General features: G+C 38.3%; 1 protein-coding gene across 7 annotated transcripts in view; it reads left to right on the forward strand.

The window, feature by feature from the left end:
• The window catches only part of RSU1 (Ras suppressor protein 1), a 114865-nt gene that overhangs the window by 13767 nt on the left and 77600 nt on the right, over nt 1-23498 (forward strand). For all 7 annotated transcript variants that reach the window (XR_005555218.1, XR_005555219.1, XM_039331737.1 and 4 more), the window contains 2 exons: nt 131-181; nt 21602-21722. Coding sequence is in view for 5 of the 7 variants with exons in the window: in XM_039331737.1 (XP_039187671.1) it covers nt 131-181; nt 21602-21722 (172 nt within the window). In the remaining 2 variants the exon portion in view is untranslated. The remainder of the gene's footprint in view (nt 1-130; nt 182-21601; nt 21723-23498) is intronic.

A 23498-nucleotide genomic window follows, 5' to 3' on the forward strand; every position in this document is an offset into this window, starting at 1 on the left:
GTGCCATAGGTTTGCCACCACTGCTATATAAGAATAACTTCCAACCTGCTCTTTAGCTATTTTCTACTTTGTAATTATTGTATAATGTGGGCGGTTTATTCATTCTTTATTTTTTTCTTTTTATTTACAGTCAGTCTGTCTCATATCACACAGCTGGTTCTCAGTCACAACAAGCTCACTGGTAAGTACATTTCTAAATATTTCCTTTCTCCCTCAGTGTAAATGAATTCCTGCCAATTAACTGATTTGAACATTGTTAAATATTACAGATTTTGTAAGTGGTCTCTTGTATTGTTGAATGTTTTCATGCTATTTTACTAGAATTTTCTTCCTGTTCAGTGTTCAACATTGCATTGGCAGAAATTGTAGCACATTTCATTCAAATAATAGCAATAGCAATAGCACTTAGACTTTTATACCTCTTCACAGTGATTTACAGTCCTCTCTAAGCAGTTTAGAATCAGCATTTTCCCCCCCAACAATCTGGATCTTCATTTTACCAATCTTGGAAGGGCGGAAGGCTGAGTCAACCTTGAGCTGGTAAGGATCAAACCCCTGGCAGTCAGCAGAATTAGCCTGCAATACTGCATTTTAACAATTGCACCACCATAATGCTGTCAACACTGAAACAGCAAGTTAATATTGCTGTTTCAGTGTTGTAGAAACAGAAATCATATTGCAGAAATCATCTTTCGTTTGCAATTAATGTTTTATAATCCTAGGATAAAATCTAATTTTTGCACTAATGGAACTTTTCCTCCCTCTATTAAATGGGAAGGGAGCTGAAGATTACCCTTTCCACTTAGAGCTCACTGCTTTTCCATGTCTAAGCTAGCAGGTTGGGAGATTAGATCCAGAGTGGTCTGATACGTTTTAGATATGAAAGTATGTATGTATGTATGTATGTATGTATGTATGTATGTATGTATGTATGTATATATTTAATAGCTTGTGATAGCTTCTGAATTGTATGGTTTGTTCAACATATTTTCATATTTGTATCCACATAATTATATATGATGAATTTTGAGACTATTAGTATTGTTTTATTGGTACTTGAAGCTTAAATTTATTTTAATGTAGAAAGTATTCTGTGGTTAATAGATTATTTTTGTATGTTATTTAAATGTAATATATTTTGTGCTAACTATACATCTCTTAATAATACCGTAATTGTGTATGCATAGTGCAAAATGTTTATTTTTAAAAAAACTCAAACTGTTGAAGGTGATGTATGTAGACCAAACAGCAAACATGATCAGATAAAGTAATTTAAGTTTATTGTAAAAGTAGAGTAATAACATCATGCAAGTCTGAAAGTACAATTGTTCATATTAACCTTTACATCCTGAGAACTTAGGTAATGTCCTTTTGGCTCTTGTTCACCAACTAGCAGTTGTGGGCTATGCTGTCTCTTATTTGACCCTTCCTTAGACAGCATCTCTTACTCCTGTCTCCCATGATCTTTCCCATATACTATTACATCCTTCCACAAGTACCCAAGGATTGTTGTCTGCAGCAGGAAAACCTTCATGTGTAAGGGTACATACAAGCACTCATTGTCAGCCTGACTAGGTAGAGCAGACAAATCAACTCTACAGGAAGGTTAAAATTACTTTTATTGAGATTGGCTATAATAAATCAATATTGGATTGATTGGATAATTTTACACCTCCCCCAGCTTATGGTTCCCTGAATTAGGGCAATATCCGTTTGAGTTCTTCAAATGTTTTCTGTCTGTTGTAGACTTAAAATATGTTTTGCTCTTGCACTGGTAAGAGAGCTTGCATATATCAACACCAGTGTCATCTTCCTTTCTATATACTGATAGAGGATGGTTCAGGATTATACATAAGTCAGTTTATATGGGTGTACAGCAATGTACCATTTTGTGCTATATATGAGGGCTCCTCTGCCACAAGCAGTCATGTTGTATTTGTGTATACTATATACAAAGGAGCACTTGTTCATCTGCTTTCATAGTAAGCAGTACACATAAACACATGGGCTTTAGAGATAAGTATATTTTGATCTGACTTAGAAAAAGGCATGCAAAAAGATATTTATGATGAGTATAATGGGATTACATAATAGTTGTGTGATTTTTTTAAAATTTTATTTTACTTTCCAAAGCAAGGCAATACTTGAATGGAAGGAATGTCTTCTTTCTTTCTTTTGTCACATTGTTGATGTAGAAAACATTATCAGAGATGAATTGGATACCAAAGATTATAGCAGGATGTGCAATCCTCCACTATTCTCAAGGGGAGATCTCTGGGAATAATGGATATGAAAATAATTGTTTTCACATGATAAAGAGATATTAAGGCTGGAATAAGCATGAGGTGCCCCCAAGAAACTTTCTGTTCATGTTTCTGCTATTTAAAAAATTGCTACCGCCTTTCAACAGATTCACCATAGTCCCTAGGTGTGGGAGGACCACAGATGAAATGCTGAGGCCATATGCTGTCTGTGAGTTTCCCATTCCTCTACTATAATTTATTCAATCGTGTCAGTGAATTCATTAGATATTCTGTGTTTTCATTCTATAAGGATCCTCAACCTGGTGAGCTCACAAAAAGGCTGGAAATATAAATCATTCACCTAGATGACAAAATCTACATTCTAAGCAAAAATAAATTTCCCCCCAAATTTAAGATTTTTGTGGTGGCTTCTCTGTCATCTGTTAGTTGTACTATTAAGTGTTTAAATATATTGTATTCTAAATCATATTTTTGAAACTTCTGTAAGACACATGGAAAAAAATGTTGCAAGATAGACTGCAATCTAGCTAAACAATAAATAAAAATAAATAGTGTGTCTCACTATAACTAAAAGACTGGATTTCAGTTTTCTTATTTGTCACATTTGGCATTCTTGACCTAATCCCTTAAAAAGATACAATTAATTGTCTGAGCAGATTGTTATCAAAATGACTAGGGAAAACAATGTCAGTGACATTTGATATGCTTCACTAAGGTCATATTAGCATCTCATACTAGTTTTCTGGCTTATAAATGAGCATGCTTGCTTTGTTGTTCCACTGTTTATAGTAAATATGTCCATTTTCTAGGGTGGTAAATTATTCATGAAAGGTAAGCAGATGCCCTAGTGTTTTCTACAGTTAGTGTTTGCAGCCTGACAAAAATCAGCAAGCTTTATCACTACAGTAAGTCATAGCTTCTTGCTTTCAAGTTGTGCTACCACTTCACTGTTTTATTTATTTTAGCATGTTTTTTTTACATTTCTATCTGTAAACCTGTCAAAGTTAGATATACCTGTGTTTTATAGGAGTATGCATAAGATAACAATCCATGCTTCAAAGTCTTTGGCTAGGAAGGCTTGTCAAGTGAATGTGTCCTTCTTCTAATTCTGAGCCACCCCTGGATTCATCTGAGCAAAGACTGGGGTATCCAGAAAGCAAGGGGGAATTTGGCTTTGGAGGAGTGAGTGAGAATCCTCTTGTATTGAATAAAAAACTGAACTCTCAGTTCAAGCTCCCTTTTTCCTATTGTCTCATGGAATGAAATTGCCTAGGTGCCCTAGGCAAGGAGGGAAATGTAAAACAGCACTGAGACAGGTTGCATGGGGAGGGGGACAAAACAATTCCTGTCTCCCTTCTATAAGCCCATGGTTAAAATGAAAGTGTGGGAGAAATTTTTTATTAACAGTTTTTTTTGACAGCCTTAAACATTGGGCTCTATCCAACAAAACACAACTTATTGGTGCAAAAAGTAATATCGTACATTTAGGCAAGAAAATGCACATGTATATAATAGGTGATATTTAGCTCCATAGCAGTAACTCAGAGAGATCTAGGCTTCCTAGTGGACAACCACTTAGATATGAGCCTGCATGTGCTATAACTTCCAAAGAAACCAATGTCGTCATAGGCTTCCTCAACAGAGAAATAGTATCAAAATCATGTGAAGTGTTAATCTCATTAAACTACATTTGGAATACTGCATCCAGTTCTGGTCACCATGATAAAAAAAGATGCTGTTATCCTAGAAAAAGTGCAATGATGATAAGGAGGCTGGAGGCTAAACTGTACAATGAGAGGTTAAGGCAACTACATATATCTAGCCTAATGAAGACAAGGACTGGGGTGATTTGATAGGAGTTTTACTTGAGGGGCTGTACAAAGAAGAGGAGATGACTTATTTTCCAAAGTACTTGACAAGAAGCAATGGGTCAAAGAGAACCAACCTAGAACTAAGGAAAAATTTCCTGATAGTAAGAACAATTAATCAGTGGCACAGTTTGCTTCCCAGGATTGTAGATGCTTCATCCCTGGAGTTTTTCAAGAAAAGATTAGACCACCATTTATCCAAGATGAAATAAGATCTGGCAGATAGGGGGCTAGACTAGAAGTTCCTAACTCTTCATTGACAGAAGAACTTAGAAAAGTGATTCTATGCATCTGTGGTGCAATAAAATAAACACTGCAAAGTTTATACAAAAAAAGACATTAACAACATAGTTAAATAGAGTATGAGATATTTAGTGAACTTTAGTTATTAGGAAGACTGCAACTTACAGTATATTGTAAACATTGCTGTATACTATAAAAGTAACCCCAAATCACATCATGCTATAGGAATGAAATAATATAACCTTCCCCAAATCAATGAACTTAAGATGTGGTTCTAAGATTCTCAGAAAGCAAACTACAAGCAAAATTAGTAATATTCTCTCTTAGATACAGTAAGTGTTCTGTTGATCCAGAATTCTTTTTCCTCTGTATTATTTAATGCCAGAAACTTTTTGCATTTCTTATTTAAATGCTTTTATCTGAAAAATAGCCTCTTTTCTAGCTATTTCCTATTTGCTATTAAGTAGCTCTCATTTACAAACAGTAGTTGAAACTGGGAATTTGGTTGCTAAGTGGCAACATCACAGTTATGTTATGTGACTGTACCAACTTCTGACAGCTGTTCCAGTTGCTATTGTTTGGCGAATCCCATATGTTAACAGCATCCTTCAGTCAGGTGATCATTATTTGCAACGTTCTGCCAGTTTTCCCATTAACTTGCTTGTTAGAAGCTGGCCCTGAAGGCACAAATGGCAGTCACATGACTGTGGGATGCTGCAACGGCGATAACTCTGAGGATCTGTCATTAAGTCCCCCTTGTTCAGTGCCATGATAACTTGTTGCTGAATAAGTGGCTACCTGTATCTCAGTGACAATATACTTTTGCTTTGATTCTAATTATAAATTAATAATTTTTGCATTTTAAATTTATATGTTATGCTTGATAACATACTTTTTCCTAATTTATATTTACTAGTTACATGTACTAATAAATGTATGCACTTATAAATTAGACACATAGAATACCAATTTGCAAAAAAGCAGTAATATAAAAGAGGATTAAATAAAAAGATCTATAGGGGGCAAAATAACTCTGCTTTGCACTATTTGTCATTGGTAAATGCAATATAACTTTACAAATGGGATTATATATCTATTGCTTATTTAGAAATAACTTAATTAGGTATTTGAAATAGTTTGATATTATTAAAACAATATATCCAATCTATAAATGTATCAAGATTAACAGTGAAACTTAGTTAATAAATACAATTTTAGAAGGCAATTCTTTATTTTTTATAAGTTCTGACTGCAATGTAAAAAAAAATAAAGCATTGCATAATTTATCCAGTGGAGGTCACTGCTGAGATATATTTTTACACTTTGACTTGAAAATTTAGAAAACTTGTAAGTGCATTTGTTACAGAATATTTGTAGGAATAAGGTGAACCTTTGTACTTTCACAGTAGCTCTTTGAACCCACAGATGTTGAATTGTTTCTGTACCATCTTCAGATAATATAAGTTATATAATTAATTTTGCAACTTTCTAGTGATTGATTTTGCATCAATATAACCTCTCTTTTTACATATGCAGATATGCAACAAGGAATAGGTGAAAGAAATAGAACTGGGACTTTAATGTATTCATACATACTTATTTGGACACCATTTTGAAGAGATGTGAAAGTGAAATTTTTTGGCAAAACTGGCTTTAGACCTATTGTCTGTTTAAATCAGAGCCGAGGTGGCGCAGCAGTTAGAGTGCAGTACTGCAGGCCACTTTAGCTGACTGTGTTCAGCAGATCAGCGGTTCAAATCTCACCGGCTCAAGGTTGACTCAGCCTTCCATCCTTCCGAGGTAGGTAAAATGAGGACCCAGATTGTTGGGGGCAATGTAAATATATATATACGTTGCTTACTGGTGTACACCGCCGGTGGTCGGCTTGCGCCTCTCTGCCACTTGCCAGCTATGCCTCGGCCAGCGCAGGGGGCGGCACCACGCATGCGCGGCACTCCCGGGCAGGGAAAGTCCTCGACTTACGACCGGTTGGGAAGTCCTCGACTTACGACCGGTTGGGGTCGCAGCATTAAAAAGGTTGAGAACCACTGATCTAAAACATGGTAGGTTTCCCAGAACCTGAGTTGGTTTGGAATAAAAATAATATGAATATTGGCAAGTGAATACTGTTTAAAATGTGTACATATACAATTTATAGATCATCACAATCAGTCATATGTTCATTTGGCATTTTTATCTACCTGTTGAGTTTTTTCTAAGAACCTAGAATAGCAGATGTTGATGTGTGATGATGTTAGAGGTATTGTTGCAGGATGTAAGCTGTTTCAAGTAAAGTTGCCGTTTGCAATTGACTGATGGTGAATTTGTTAATTTTGGTATTCCCAGTTGCTTTGGAATTTCTCTCAAGGTGCCTATTATTAGTAGTATTACTTTTGCTTTCTTTTGCCACAGTGGTTCTATTTCTGTTGGCAGATCTTTGTATTTTATTATCTTGTTTCTGTTCTATTCTGCTGCCTTCAGGTACTGCCACAGCCACTATCTAATTTTTTTTGTCTTTCATATTGACAATTATTAAGTTGGGATCTTATATGACAGATGTCTGTCAGTTTGAATACTAAAGTATCAGAGCACGTTAGCTTCTTTATTTTTTATTATTTCATCTATTTTTGGTTCCCCACCAGTTCTTGCTTTCAGGCAAATGATATTTTTTTGCAGATCATCCAATGAACCATTGTTGCTACTTTATAATGCCATTGCTTATAGTCAGTTGTAATCTTATTGCAGCAGCTAGCCAGGTGGTCCATTGATTCTTTGTAGTGGTGGCACTTGCTGTGTTTTGTTGTCTTCTCAATTTTTTATTATATTTATTTAGTTATATTCCACCTTTATTATTTTTACAAATAATCCAGCACGCCTTCCTCCTCCCATTTTCCTATTTTCCCATAACAATTCTGTGAAGTGAGTTCAGCTGAGAGTGGGATTGGCCCAAGGTCATCCATCTGGCTTTCATGACTAAGGTGAGACTAGAACTCGTGGACTCCCACTTCTAGCATGGTGCCCTAACCACTAGACCAAACTGGCTTTAATTTAATTCAAAGGCATATAGCTTTAGTTCATTTCCATTTTGTTGGTTTTTGTGATTTAAATCTTTCACTGAGTGAGACTGTTAAATTTAAATCAAATTCAACAGTTACTTTGTACCATACTTCTTTCAAATAATATTTCATTTGTGTATTAAAAGACATCCTCCTGAAGCTTAATATAAAAAAATTAATAGCCACCTTTAAGTTAGTTTATATTGTAAACATATTTGGCAAATATATAATATCAAAGGGAGGAATATTTTTGCTTTATAACTTGAGAATTGGGAAAAGAATAATAGGATTTCATTTTAATTTATATATACTGTTTTGTTACTTAAGTTTAACATTTTTTATGTTAAAAATACTGAAGTAGTGCCCAGGTTGTATATATTTCTTGAAATAAAATCTGTTTGGTCCGCATATAGGCAGATGATCATTGGAGAACTTAATGTGTTGTCTTGAATTCCATGATAGAAGAAAGTGAACTTTTGTAAATCTTTTTTTGTTGTTGTTAGTTGTGAAGTCGTGTCCGACCCATCGCGACCCCATGGACAACGTTCCTCCAGGCCTTCCTGTTGTAAATGTATTAGAAAACAAATTACAAGAGTCAAATGGTGTTTTTTCTCCTCAAACCTCATTAAATTTACAGTATTGTCATAGAAAGATTATTGAAATGAATGGCTAGGGAAAAAGAAGGTGATGATGGAATATCATCTTAGCCATGGCACTTAAACCTTATATTGCTTGTACTCTGAGAATGTAGGATGTATGGAATCTATTATGGAAATAAGCTTCTCTATGCATACAATTTGACTGGTTTAAAGGAGCCTTGAATATCTTGCTCTTTCTTCAGATCATGGTTCCAATAAGTGGTGATTCCTCTGTATTATTAATTTTGGCAAGGCTGGTTGTTTTTCTGGATGTTTGGGGATTTGTATTTATAGTACTTGTATTTTTCTTGGTGTTTTTTTATGCACTGGTCAGAGTTATTGTAGAGATGGGTGGCCTTATAATTAAATAAGCAAGTAATAATGCTGTAAAGTACTAGATTGTCTGTACATAATCTAGGACATGAAGAAGGAAATATGTGGTGATGATGTGAAGGCAGGTGCGTAAAAAGTATTTTTAGAATTTTAGAGGAAGTAGTAGTGAAAAATGCAATATATAAAATATATTGTCACAAATTTAAAAGGTAAAGGGTATAATCCCAGAGATGTCTACCTGATATTAAGTCCTATAATAATATTTTAATTTTTAAATCTCTGTGATTTATAACATACTATTATATCATATATCGTATCATATCATATCATATCACATTAATAGCCACCCTTATGAAAACACAACCCAAGACATCATTCAAACATCAAGATTTCTATAAAAATTTTCACTGATTTCATCTATTAAATATAGATTCTCCTATATTTAATATGGATTCTTTGATCCAAAAACAGGGAGTAGTGACAATGTAAACCTCTAAGAAGATATTAACTGTAATTAGTACTTTAAAGTACTCTATAGATCATGGAATAAATCTATATAGTTATTAAGAATCAACAATGACTTGGTGGCACACAATCCTGGAAGATACAGAATTATTTTATATTAACTTAATAGTTAATTGTTAACTTAATAGTTAATGACGAAGCTTAAGTTCAAACTTTATACTTAAAGTAACATGATTTCTTGGAACCATAGTGTTTATTTGGGGAAAATGGCTTAAAATTTTGATATAAACTAAAGTAGCTTAATATGAAGATTCAGTTCAGAGAATGTATCAGAGATTAACAAAGTAGACTGATTTTGTGAAATAATCCTTTATCTTATCAAAAAGACCAGCATCTACAGAAACCAAGAAAGGTGCAGCTTTTTTGTTTATTTTGTTCTTCGACTGCAGCAAAATGTTTCTCAGAGCCTTTTCTGTTTTCTCTTTATATTCCTGGCACAGATTACAGACAATATATATGGGTCATTGTATTTTATTTATTTAAAAGATTTCTAAATTATATTTTATTTCCCAGGATGATATAAAACAAGACTTAGATTAATGCTTTTCTCCTTTGTCATGATTCATAGAATAGCAATATATATATATATCCCCATTGAAACTGCTACTAGCTGTGCGAGCAAAATAGCTAGTAGCTTGAGATGGACCTTTCTTTGGGAACATAGTAGAGGGTTTAAAAAATTTTTATGCATCATTGCCTCAATTAAATTGATTGTGCCCACACTAATTATGTTTTTATGTGCAAGGAATTTCAAGTTTAGAATTGTATCTGATTTTCCCTTGGATGTAATCTTGGCTATATTGCTTGTGTTGTGCCTGTTAATGTGTAATATAATTATGTTAGACAATTTCTAAAAAATTGGACCTCAGTGATTTATAAATTTCCTGTTCTAATGTATATCTATTTTTCTTCTGTCTGTCTGTCTCCTATAGTCTGTCCTAATCAATAGAGATTCTAAATAGGATACATCAGAATTATACAAAGAAAAAATAGTACAGCCCAGACTTACCTTACATACAAAACTATTAAATTTTTTTAAAAAGCTCACAAAGATTCCCTAATACTCAAATTACCCTAAGAGCTAAACGCTCACTGAAACAGCACTTTTTTTGTTTAGGAAATACCAATAGGGTTAGGCCCTCTATATCTCTGAGAGAGAGATTTCATGTGAGTAAAACTCCTAAGAAACCATTCCATTTCTCAAGAAAGAAGAACCCACAACAATGATGTAGCACAACCAAGTGAAGAGATGAGCTATTGTTGCTTGGTAACTTTGATTCATGTAAGGCAAGGGTGTCAAACTGTCGGCCCGCAGGCTGGACGCGTTATCCGGAAGCTGCGCCCACCCCATTGCCGGCAAACTTGCCCCAAACTGTCCCGATATGTTGCGCGATGTCACGTGACGTCGCGAGTTTGACATGTCTGCTGTAAGGAGATCAGCCAATGATGGGCAAAATCTCCCCTGACCACAGCTTCCACCTGCTCTTTGTGGAAAAGTCCAAAAGAACCTCCAAGAGCTGAATCAAATCCTTTCTGGGAAGCATGTCCCTCTCCAGAGTTACTATAAGGACCAATGTAATTACCTTGCCCTCTTGCCCTGTCTACTACAGGGCTTTTCAACCTTTACACCAACTGTACCACTTTTAGGCTATGGCAATATTCGAGTACCACCTAGCAAGGTGTCAAAAACTTGATGATCAAACAAAAAACCTGTTCAAAGTCGCAATTGCACTGAAATGACTTACGACCATTTTTCACACTTATGATATTGCAGCATGCCCAGGGTCATGTGATTTACCGTATTTTCTGGGGTATAAGACGACTTTCTAAAGCACGGAAATCAGCGCCGAAGTCGGGGGTCATCTTATACGCCAAGTCGTCTTATATGCCGGAAATTATGGTAGTTTCCGGCAGATAAGACGACTTTCTAGGCATGGAAATCGGCGCCGAAGTTGGGGATCGTCTTATGCACCAGGTCGCCTTATACGCTGGCAAATGTGGTATATTTGGATGCTTGGCAATTGATACACATTTATGATGATTACAGTATCATGTAATCAGGGTCATGTGATCCCTTTTTGCAACCTTTTGATAAGCAAAGTCAATGGCAGGGCTGCTAGTGGCCAAGTGCTAAGGCGAGACTTCCTTCTCTGCCTCCCTTTTTCTCATGCCTCCTTCTGAAGGAAGAATTTGAGGACCCAGATTGTTGGGGGCAATGTGTATATATATATGTATGTGTGTATATATATATATATATATATATATATATATATATATATATATATATACACACACACACACACACACACACATTGCTTACTGGTGTACACCGCTTAGAGAGTGCTCGCACTTAAAGCGGTATATAAGTCCCATAAATAAATAAATAAATCCTCCCCCATATTTTCCTTCTTCCATATATTCATCAAACAAGGAAAAGCCTCCAGAGACAGAAAAGTGAAGCTGCTGAGGGAACTAGCTTAAAAAGGCACATTCCCCTTTAAGAATTAGCTACTGGCTAGAAAGGAAAATTAACGAGCACAGCCGGCACTTAAGGAAGAAAAAAAAATGTAGTAAGTATTGGCTGCCGGCTAAGGCAGCCTCCCCAAATGGCTCCATTCATAAGTAAAGGAATGCTACAGGCAAAATCCATGCAGGAGAAAAATACTTCAAAATCCCTTGCAGCAAATCTTACAGCTAACAATAGCAGAGCAATAGAAGCTAACAGGAGACATCTGCCAAATAGAAAATTTCCAAACAATCCTTCAGAACACAAAGCCCACATTGCACAAATCCCAGAACTTCAAAGTCACAAAAGCACGTAAGAATCCTTCCATTCTCCATCTCTCTCCCTCCCTCCCTCCCTCCCTCCCTCCCTGTCTTACCTCTACTGTAATAATAATAATAATAATGATAAAGTTGGAAGAGACCTTGGAGGTCATCTAGTTCAAACCCTATACCATTTTGGACAAATGGCTGTCCAGTTTTTTCTTCAAAACTTCCAGTGATGCTACCTTTCTTCATTCCTCCTGGAGGACAACCCCTCCCCTGCTGCATTTCTTGCCTGTTTGTTGCTGCCAGCACAGGTGGCTACCACAGAAGTTGTAGATCGGCTCATGGCCGGACTGCTTGGATTCCTTGATCTCCTCTCTTCTCCTCCCCTCCTCCTTCCCCTTCAGTGCAGCTAGAGCTGACTCCACATCTTCCCGAGGCTGCTTCTTTTTTCCCCCCTCTCCCACCCAAACTGCCTCCTTTTATAGCCTCTCATGTCTCCGCCCCCCCTCTTCCTCCTTTCTCATGGGGGAGGGTGAGCCAGAAGTGAGCCTGGGGTGAGGTGTAGCAGCTCCAGAGGATTCTCTCACAGTAAGTCCTTGCCTGCACTGGCTCTTTCCCTCCCCACTACACTTGGCTAGCAGGGCTACGTACCACCTGCCACTTATTAATGTACCACAAGTGGTACGTGTACCACCGGTTGAAAAGCCCTGGTCTATTAAACACAAACAGTTCTGTCTTGGTAGAATTTAATCAAATAAGAATGATGTGAAAATTGTAGACAGAGAATATTTTTCTTTTTTTCACAATATTAAAATGTATGTCTATTGAATGAGATTAATGTGAAAAGATTTTGGGGGGGGGCAGTATAACATTTACTGACACAGATATAATGATGGTAAAAATGTAATGGTTTTTAAAAGGCAAATTCAAGAAAGGTTAGATTATCAATAGTATTTTTTTTAACATTGTATACTGCCTCCAGAATCAACATCAGTATGTCTTAAATACTGGTTGATCAAGTAATGGCAAGGAATAACAATGCATAACACTATTGCTTCATTTCTTATGACCTTAGCCAGAAGGCAGAAAAAAAATCTTTGGCCAGATCCCCTAGGTCTTCAGTGATATGGGTGGGGATTTTATCAGTGTAGTTGTAATTTACCTTTCAACACTTTATGTGATAATTCCAGAAAATGGAAATCTCATATTCTGCAATGCAGAAATTCTAGGAAAAGAATATATGCCTTTATGCTTTCAGATATTTTCTCCAAAACAAAGTAAGATCTTCTTCAAATTGAGTTAAACTTCTCATGTCTACATAAAACAACTAGTTCTCTCCAGGATGTTTTTTTAACTTTCCTTAGTCTACAGCTTGATATTCTCTGGAAGTTTTCCATCAAGGTATTACTCAGATCCAGCACTGCATGGGCTCTGCTTCAAGACAAGATCACTCAGATTCTGTAATCTGCTGCTACTTCCACAATTTATCCAAATATACTTCTATTAGAATTCTGAAATATGCGAACATAAGAAAAAGCTTTATCAGATGTGAAGACAGAACTCTTGGAATAGCTCTTCCAACAGGAATCCTTTATTAAGAGAAAATGGTTGCAGGCATGCTAGACAGGACTTGGGGTTCAAGCTCTCCCATTCAAGGTTTTAAGGGGTTCCCCAGTAGTCCCACCCAATCAACCCCCCTTCCAGTGATAGTTTCAAGTATCACAATTCCATCCCCTTTCTTCTTCCGTCTGGATGGAGACTTCAGATAACTACATGAAAGGCAGTTACTCTTCTTTAATATGTTAAAGCTTAGAGGCCACAATAAACACACATTCAGTCCTTTGAAGTGTGCTGAAGGAAGTGAGGGCCATAAAGCCCCTTTGCTCTCCCCCTTTTCTCCCTCTTATGGCAGAATCCAGAGAAGGCAGAATTGGGAGTTTCTATGTTTGATAATTAAAGATGAAATATAATTGGATTCTGACATCCGGCCCCTCTTAACAATAAGAGAGATCCACCTGAAAGAAAACACAAGTAAAAAATTTAGTTAGGCTTGTTAGGATACTCTGTGTGAAACTTCTTCAATAGCTTCGGGGCTCTGACGTGACGTTTATGGACCCACTCATTTTGTGAGGCAGGGAGGTGTTTCCAGGCAACTAGGTACTGAGTTGTTCCACGATATCTCCTAGAGTCAAGGATCTCTTTTATTTCGAAGTGTTGTTCCCCCTCCACCATGATTGGAGGTGGTGGGGGGGGGATTTTTGGCCGTAGAGGTGACTGATGCTCTCTTTTCAGCAAGCTGCAATGAAAAATTGGGTGTATTTGCCTGAGGTTTTTGGGTAATTCTAATTCTACTGTTACTGGATTTATGATCCTTTTAATTGGAAAAGGTCCTATATATTTTGGTCCAAGTTTTTTACAGGGCTGTAGGGACTTTAGGTATTTTGTAGATAAGTACACCATTTCTCCTATAATGAATGGTGTAGGCTCAACCCTTTTTTTATCGGCTTGTGCTTTGTATGCCCGCCTAGCTTCATCTAGTGATTTTCTGACTATTGGCCAGGTGTTTTGTAGGTTTTCCATCCATTCTTTCAGTGAAGGGATCGTTGGTTCTTTTGGGGTTAACTCTGGCATAGGGTTGAAACTTTGGCCGTTGGCTATTTGAAAAGGAGTGTAGCCTGTGCTGGAGTGGACTGCATTATTGTAGGCAACTTCTGCAAAAGGAAGTAAGTCCGTCCAATCACTCTGTTGGAAATTTAAAAAACATCTCAAATATTGCTCAAGTACCGACTGGCAGCGTTCCGCTTGTCCATCTGTCTGAGGGTGATGGCTAGATGTCAGTCCCTGAGTGGTCCCTAAGAGGGATAAAAATTCCTTCCAAAATGTAGACGTAAATTGCACTCCCCTATCAGAGATGATGCGTTGGGGTGCCCCGTGCAATCTGTAAATGTGCTGGATAAAAAGTTTTGCTAAGGCCTTTGCAGTGGGAATTTTTTGGCAAGGGATAAAGTGCACCTGTTTGGAAAATAGGTCCGTGACTGTCCAGATAACAGTATTCCCATTGCTTTCAGGCAATTCCACTATAAAATCCATGGCTATTTCCCTCCAGGGGGCTGAGGGACTTGCCACTGGTTGTAACAGCCCTGGCGATTTCCCTTGCAACCTCTTTGCTGATGCACAGGTTGGGCAGCTGGCAACATAACTTTCTATGTCCTTTTTTATTGATGGCCACCAAAATTGCCGTTTAATTAAGTGTAAAGTTTTTACAAATCCAAAATGCCCTGCTGATTTTGTGTCATGGCAAAGTTGCATGAAAGTTAGTCTTTGAGTTGTTGGTATATATAACTTTTCCCCTACCCAAGGCAATCCGTCTCTCATTGTGCACACATGTTTGTTTTTCTGGAACCAATCATCTGTTTCCAAACTTTTTCTGAATTCAATCCCAGTTTGGCTGTCCAGTTGTGGTTTTATTTTGGCTTGGGTTCTTGTGGTTACTGGCGCTGCCAGTTGTGATTCTGCCATTATTGGTCTAGAGTCTGTGGTTCGTGCGCTGTTATATTGGGGCATGCGAGATAGTGCATCTGCCAGGAAGTTCTTTCTTCCTGGTAAATGTTTGAGCTTAAATTGGAATTGGTGAAAATGCTGGGACCAGCGGGCTTGTTTGGGATTGAGTTTCCTGGAAGTTTTCAGGGCTTCTAAATTTTTGTGATCAGTCCATACCTGGAAGGGGATTTTGTTGCCTTCCAGGAACTGTCGCCACGTGAGTAATGCCCAACGTATCCCATAAGCCTCCTTCTCCCATACGGGCCAGCGCTGTTCTGTTTCCGTGAGTTTCTTAGATGTATATGCACAGGGTTGCAATACTGCATCATCATTTTCTTGTAATAGCACAGCCCCCACTGCCACATCACTTGCATCTGCCTGTATTATGAAGGGCTTGTCCATATCTGGGTGCCTTAGTACTGGTTCGGCAGAAAAAAGTCTCTTTAGTCTCTCAAACGCTGCTTGGCACTCCATTGTCCATGTTAGTGGCTGGCTAGGTTTTACTGAGGATGTTCCCTTCGTTTTTAGTAAGTTGGTGAGGGGCAAGGCTATCTGTGCAAATGAGGGGATGAATTGGCGGTAAAAATTTGCAAAGCCCAGGAAACTTTGTAGTTGTTTTCTTGTGCGGGGTGGTGCCCATTCTAATACTGCTCTGACCTTCTCTGGGTCCATTTCAATGCCCTGTGGGGATATGCGATAGCCTAGGTAGTCTATCCTTTCCTGGTGGAATTCGCATTTTGAGAGTTTGGCATATAGGTGAGCGGCTCGCAGCTTCTTTAAAACCGCTCTGACAAGTTTGACGTGTTCTTCTTTTGTTTCGGTAAAGATAAGAATGTCGTCCAAGTAAACAAGGACCCCCTTAAACAGGTGCTCCCTTAGAACGTCATTGATTAATTGCATAAAGACTGCAGGGCCCCCTTGTAATCCAAATGGCAAGACTTTGAATTGATAGCACCCCATGGGGCAGTTAAATGCAGTCTTCCATTCGTCCCCTTCCTTGATTCTCACGCGATAGTAAGCTTCCCTTAAGTCTAGTTTAGAAAAAATTTTCCCTTTCGATAGGTGTGACAGCATGTCTTTCATGAGGGGCAGCGGGTATAGGTTGCTTTCACTGATTGTGTTCAGGGCCCTATAATCCACGCATAAACGTAAAGAGCCATCCTTCTTCTCTCTAAAAAGGACCGGGGCAGCCACTTTAGGCTTAGCTGGTTCAATGAAACCTCTCTCCAGGTTTTTTTTTATAAATCTTTCCATTTCCTCCTTCTCCTTTGGGCTCATGGAGTATAATCTGGGCTTCGGGAGTTTTGCCCCAGGCTTGAATTCAATGGTACAGTCTGTGGGTCGGTGGGGGGGAAGCTCATTCGCCCTCTCCTCACTGAAGACTTCAGCAAGGTCCCTATATTCCTCTGGTATTTCTGTTAATCTTTTTTCCTCTCCTATGGATGCTTTTTCTATTCTTGATTCTGGTAGCCTCTCTTGGGGTTTTAAGTCCATAGGGTCCCCCTTCGGGAATTTGATTTCTGTCGTCCTCCAATTTACCCAGGGGTTCCATTTTTTCAACCATTCCATCCCTAGAATCATTGGGCATTCCATACCTGGGGTCACCACAAACGTTAAGTCCTCTTCATGGTTGCCCAGGGAGAGGTGTATTGGCAGAGTGGCTAGGGTAGCTGGCACCCCCCCTGCTATGGATCCATCTAGCTGGCCAAATGAGATTGGTTGTTCCAGTCTCCTGGATGGGATGCCCAGATTCCCCACTAGTGTTGGGCTAATGAGGCAGCGGGTGCAGCCAGAGTCTATTAAGGCTTTCACCTTCACAGCTTCGGGCATGGGGGGGATTAATATAGTCACTGTTTTGAAGATGGGTGTGATGCGTCCACTTACCAGGGGTTCGCCTTCCGAGCTGTCATCTGAGGCATCCACCGTCCCTGTGGTGTAGGCTGGAGTTCTTTCCCCTTGGTGAGCAGAGGTGGGGTTTTCTGCAATTTCCATCATTTTCATGGCTGTTTCTTTTGGCTTAGCTGAATACCCTCTGGGTTTGTTGATTGGGGATCTGTCTGGGTTGTGCTGGGGGGCCTTTGAGCGGCATTCTACAGCTCGATGCCCTTCTCTTCCGCACTTGAAACACCCCATCTGCTTCTTGGCTGTATCCGATGATTTCACCGGTTGGTGTGTCAGCTCAGGCGGGGGGCGGCTCCATTGTTTTCCTCGGCGATGCCTCTTCAATATGTCGATCTCTGCTTCCTCTGCCAAGACGTACCATTCCTCAAGTCGATGTGGGTCTCCTCGGGGCAGGCAAGCATCATATAGATCATAGTTTAGTCCGTCTTTGAAACGGCCAAGGAGGATGTCTTCTGGCCAATTCAGTTTGCTGGCAATGGCTCGGAATTCTTGTGTATACTCAGCCACTGGGCGTTTGCCCTGCCTCATCGTTGTTATTCTTTCACGGGCTTTGCGATCAGCCAGGGGGTCTTCAAATCGTCTTCTCAACGAGGACATGAAACGGTTGAAGTTACTGAGTTCTGGGGCATTGGAGTCATGCAGGTTCACCACCCAATCTGCAGCTGGTCCATCCAGGGCAGATTGCACGATCCGGATGCGGGCTTTGTCGCTGGGGATGTCCTGCCCATATTCCTCCATGTAGCTGAGGACTTGGGTTAGGAAAAACCCCAAGCGTGTTGGCTCCCCTTTGAATTTCACCTCCAACGGTGGACGTCTTGGAATGGATCGGTGCCTCCATTGTGGGTGGTAGTGTCTTCCGTCCAGATTTCCATCTGTGGTCCGGTAGGGGGTGGGAGCTCCTGGATCAGTAAATGTCCCTGGGGTTGCAGGTTCCACGTCCCCCTCGGTGTCTCTCCCTTTGTGGCTCCAGGAACTGGGGCGGGCGTAGGGCTCAGGAATCTCCTCTCCTAGGGAGCTGAGAGTTCTCTTCATCAGGTCAATAGCTCTCTCTAGGATCCAGTCTGAGTACGGCATACAGCTTCCTCCCTCTTCACTTGCGTGCAGGGATTTCTCCATCTCCTGCTTCCATTCTGGTTGCTTGGTTCCCCGTCTCAGGGTCACTTTTCTTGATTCCTTTCCCCACTCGCTTTTCTTTCCAACGCCCATCGACCAGCGAGGCTTGTGGTCCTGTGTCTCCACCACTTCTTCTTCTGAGAAATCTGGCCTCTCGGATCCCAACATCTGGCAAGGTTCCAACTGGGTCAGCGGCTCTCTTTCCAGGGAGTTTTCTCCCTCTCTTGCTTCGTTGTCTGACATGGTAAATTTTTGCAAAATCCCCCGGCAAGGGTCTACCTTCCAGGTGGATTAATTTTGCAAGTCCTGTCTAATGTAAGGACCCACCCCACTTTGCATCTTAAGAAGACAGAACTCTTGGAATAGCTCTTCCAACAGGAATCCTTTATTAAGAGAAAATGGTTGCAGGCATGCTAGACAGGACTTGGGGTTCAAGCTCTCCCATTCAAGGTTTTAAGGGGTTCCCCAGTAGTCCCACCCAATCAACCCCCCTTCCAGTGATAGTTTCAAGTATCACAATTCCATCCCCTTTCTTCTTCCGTCTGGATGGAGACTTCAGATAACTACATGAAAGGCAATTACTCTTCTTTGATATGTTAAAGCTTAGAGGCCACAATAAACACACATTCAGTCCTTTGAAGTGTGCTGAAGGAAGTGAGGGCCATAAAGCCCCTTTGCTCTCCCCCTTTTCTCCCTCTTATGGCAGAATCCAGAGAAGGCAGAATTGGGAGTTTCTATGTTTGATAATTAAAGATGAAATATAATTGGATTCTGACAATATGCCTTTATGCTTTCAGATATTTTCTCCAAAACAAAGTAAGATCTTCTTCAAATTGAGTTAAACTTCTCATGTCTACATAAAACAACTAGTTCTCTCCAGGATGTTTTTTTAACTTTCCTTAGTCTACAGCTTGATATTCTCTGGAAGTTTTCCATCAAGGTATTACTCAGATCCAGCACTGCATGGGCTCTGCTTCAAGACAAGATCACTCAGATTCTGTAATCTGCTGCTACTTCCACAATTTATCCAAATATACTTCTATTAGAATTCTGAAATATGCGAACATAAGAAAAAGCTTTATCAGATGTGATCACCTACCAATCCATAAATATTATTTGCTTGCTTTGATTTTGCTTAAATAAATAAAAGAGAAAATTAAATCAATGGAGTTTAAATCTTTATCTGAACTGTAGTATTCATATCATGCATCAGGGCTTTTTATATTTCTGAATAATAGATAGACATTGATTTGTTACTAATCTGATGTGCTTTTTTTAAGTATTGATCATAATAGGATCCTCCTCGGAATTGCCTCAAAAGTGGTCTGGCTTGATCAGTGTATTATTTATTTCAATAGCCAAAATTTAAATAAAGATTAAGTTTTAACTGAACTTTAAATTTAAATTTAGACCAAATGCATATCATTTTGAATAGCCATTTAATATTATAGTTGTATTACCTGCAGGAGAAATAAAGTTTAAATTCTGAAAAACCAAAAGTAAAAGGAAATAAAAAGCATGCTAAGGCTCCAGTTCTTAAAACAGCATATGAGATAGAAGTATTCTGGTAGTTTGATGGAGCAGGATAAATAATAGCACTTAAGAGTAAGCCAAAGGCAATTGGTCTTTCAAAAGATGATAGAATAGAGTTGTTTTGTTTACATACTTTGATGAAATAACAGTTACCAAGTAAAGAATGCAGTACAGGTGCTTGTTCCTAAACATTGTTCATCATGAAGCTATAGCCTGCCAGAACATTAAGAGTTTTGGGAAGCATGTTAGTCACAACAGAGGTGCATAGCTGGAGACTGCAGGAGTGCATGCCCGTAGATTTTCTCTTATAGGTGCTACCAATTTATTGTTTGAAATGTTGCAGAAGTAAATGTCCAAGTTGATTAAACTTCTGTTGAAAATTAATGGGATTAGGTGTAGGATTGCCTCTGCCATTTTTGAAGTGTAAATTCTGGTGTACTTATCAAAGGTTAAATCCTTGACTACAAGAGAGTTATACACTGCTCTTTTAAAATGTCAGCTGTCCCAAAGTATGATCTGAATAAGACTTAAAACCATCAATATTTTTTACTCACTAATATTAGCTTCATATTTGTTATCTATATTAGTTGAGCTCTATAGCTCAATTCTTGGTGACTGAGACTCACACCCTCATCACCACATGACTAGATCACTGCAACATGTTTCTGGGTGCCTCAGGTAGAATCTTGCCAATCCTTGTATGCCTGCAGAAAGGGGATGCTGAAGATCTCCATACAAGAATTCAGGAAGCCTGGGTCTGAAGTTCAATCCTCATGTTTTAAAATATCTTGTCCTGCCCGCCCCCCACCCTCCCCTGCTTCCAGTTTCAGCAAATTAGTGAAAACTATTTTGTTAGAACAAGCATTCAGAATATAGTAGAATTGCCGATTCTGAGAACAAATATTTTTCTTTTTATCCTGCTTTATTCTGTATTGCTGTGTCTGTATTTTTATGTTTTGTTAGAAAACCATGATCTCCTTTCCGAGATGTTTAATTACCTAAACAGATTAACAGAATGACCAAGAGTGAGCAAAAATGCAATGGGATTGGAGTAATTTCTGACTTCCTGCTGGCTTCCATTTTGTCATTAATTGTGGGAAACTGGCAGGGAGTGTTGAAAATCATGACCATGTGACTGTAGCACATTGCACATTGCAACAGTATTGTAATGATCACAACTTTGCAAATACAATTGATCTGAAAATGCTTGAAATTTCAAATCCACAGGAATAAAAGTCCCAGATTTTATACACATTCTTTAAATTACTGCATTTTAGATACTTTGATTAAAAAATTGCTATGATTCAAAAGTTCAGGTAATTGAAGGTTACAAACAGAGAAACAGGAAAGTTTTAATAGTATAATAGATATGAACTCATAAATCATGATTGAGCCAAGTGGTATAAAAGTACTGAAAATAAAACTGATGCAACTAATGATGGTTTAAAACTGTTTTATGACTGGGAGGAAACTGGATATTATCAATACTATGCTGAAAGAAGTTGCTGCCAGATCATGTTTATGTGGTTAAATACAAGTGGGGATGGTCTATTATTTCTTCTGCCAAATTGTATGCAAAAATCCCTTGAGGACCTACAGGTGAAGCCAAGTTTCAGAAGCTGTTAGCAATCCAAAGATAAGATATTTTTAAGGGCATATTTTCCCTTAAAATGACAACATATCTAATATCAACTGATTTTGCTATTGCCTGTGTATATGCGATATGGTTTAAACAAAATTTCCATTCATTGAACTGGGCTGATGTGATTTGTGTGCCCTACCTTGCTTTAAGGGTATTTTCTTTCTCTTTGCAGCGGTGCCTCCAAATATTGCAGATCTGAGGAATTTAGAAGTACTCAATTTTTTCAACAATCAGATTGAGGAGCTGCCAACTCAGATCAGCAGCCTTCAGAAGCTCAAACACTTAAATCTTGGGTGAGTAGAAGTTGTGATCAGTTATTTCCCAATCAAATATGGCTGGTAATTCTGAAAAGTATAATCTCAACAATCTAAAAGGTACCAGACTGGAAGAGGCTGCTTTATAAGATAAAGTTGAATAAAATGATTCACTGGTTAGTTGTTTGAAAAATATGTACCAAATATTATTCATGTTCTAGCAGTTTTATCCTGAAATAAATGCAGAAATAAAAAATATTTCAAATAGCAAAGCATTCAACCTTTTGTATCAATCTAAAAACAAAATTGTGTGTTAATACTGTAGATACCTTTAGTTTCCCAGAATGGAAATAAGATAGAAATTGCATATATCTAACTCAGGGAGAGTAGTAAAGATGAGAAAGACTTCTGGTTTTGCGCGGTAGCGACCGGTCACGGGCTTGCGAATTCTCTGCACTCCCATGGCTAATTTCATCCTGCCAGGGGACCCTAAATGGGTCTAAGTCACCCGAGGCAACAAAGAAAGAAGGGTGCTCCAGTGATTCTGAAACAGTGGCGGCCTTTCCGTTTGACTTGGGGAAAGCCTTATAACCCGACAGGAGAAAGGCTGGCCGTATTGCATCGACCAGCCCAAGCTACTTGCAACCGAAGTCCCAAAGCACTAACCAGCACAACTGTGAACCGCGTGCTTGAAACTAAGTGAGGAATTTGATCATCTCTTTCCTATTTTATATTTAATTTCCTGGAAAAGATCCCCAAGAAGCAAAATACCTCTGAAAGGGAAGGAGGGGAATTTCTGCCCCACCCTTACACTAATGGAAACGGTGAATTAATCTTTTTATGGAGGATCAAAATATATGGAAGTGAAATAAATAAAAAAATTAAAACTTAAATCTGGATAAATCTAAAATTGTTTTAATGGTTAAGACTCTCATTTCAAAGATAATTGTTCATTTTGGAAATTGAAAAACAAATAGTTGCTGACACCTAGTGGCAGATGAAGACTATGACTTTAATATAAGATTTGGCAAAATCTGGGAAAAGCTAATCTGTGTCTGTGACCTTCAAAGCTTTAACAACAAACAACAGCTGTGACAAAAAAAGACAATAATCTGGGCTGTAGACAAAGAGAGAATTACAAATTTCAGAAAAAAATCTTTTTTGAACTATTTGGATTACAAATGTCTAACTAATTGGGACTCTAAAGCTATTTACAGAGAAAAGAATGAAGAGGAAAATTCAAATTCTTGGCTGTCATGGATCAGAGACATGTAGAAAGAACATATCAAGAAAACATAAATACATCACAGGAGGAGATATACTGCAACTAATTCAAACAATAATGACTTTAAACCACAAAGTTATCCAAAACAAGTTTGAAAATATAAATCAATCTATTTCCAAGTTTACAACAAAAAAATCCTAGAAAACAGCAACAGAGAAGGAGCATATAAAACAGATACACGGATATAGAACTGAAAATAGAGACTTAAAGATAGAACTTAACAAAACAAGGAAACATGATTTAATTCTAGTGGAAAAAAATTCACAAGAATTGGAAAAAACAACTTATCCCTTAAGACTACACAATAAATCTGAGAACAAGAAAACAGATCGGATAAAATGGACTGTAGAGATGTCAGGAACATTGGAGAGAAAAAAAAATGATAAGAGAAGCGGAGAGAAAGAAAAAGATTTTCAACAAACATGGAAAGGCAGAAGTCCCATACAAAGACACTTTTCCTGATTTACTTTTTATATATACAGTAACATTTATGGACATACAGAAAACCTTTTTAATTCAGCAAAATACAT

Source organism: Crotalus tigris, unplaced genomic scaffold (assembly GCF_016545835.1).
Source record: "Crotalus tigris isolate CLP2741 ecotype Arizona unplaced genomic scaffold, ASM1654583v1 scf7180000024437.13266115, whole genome shotgun sequence".
Taxonomy (NCBI): Eukaryota; Metazoa; Chordata; class Lepidosauria; order Squamata; family Viperidae; genus Crotalus; species Crotalus tigris.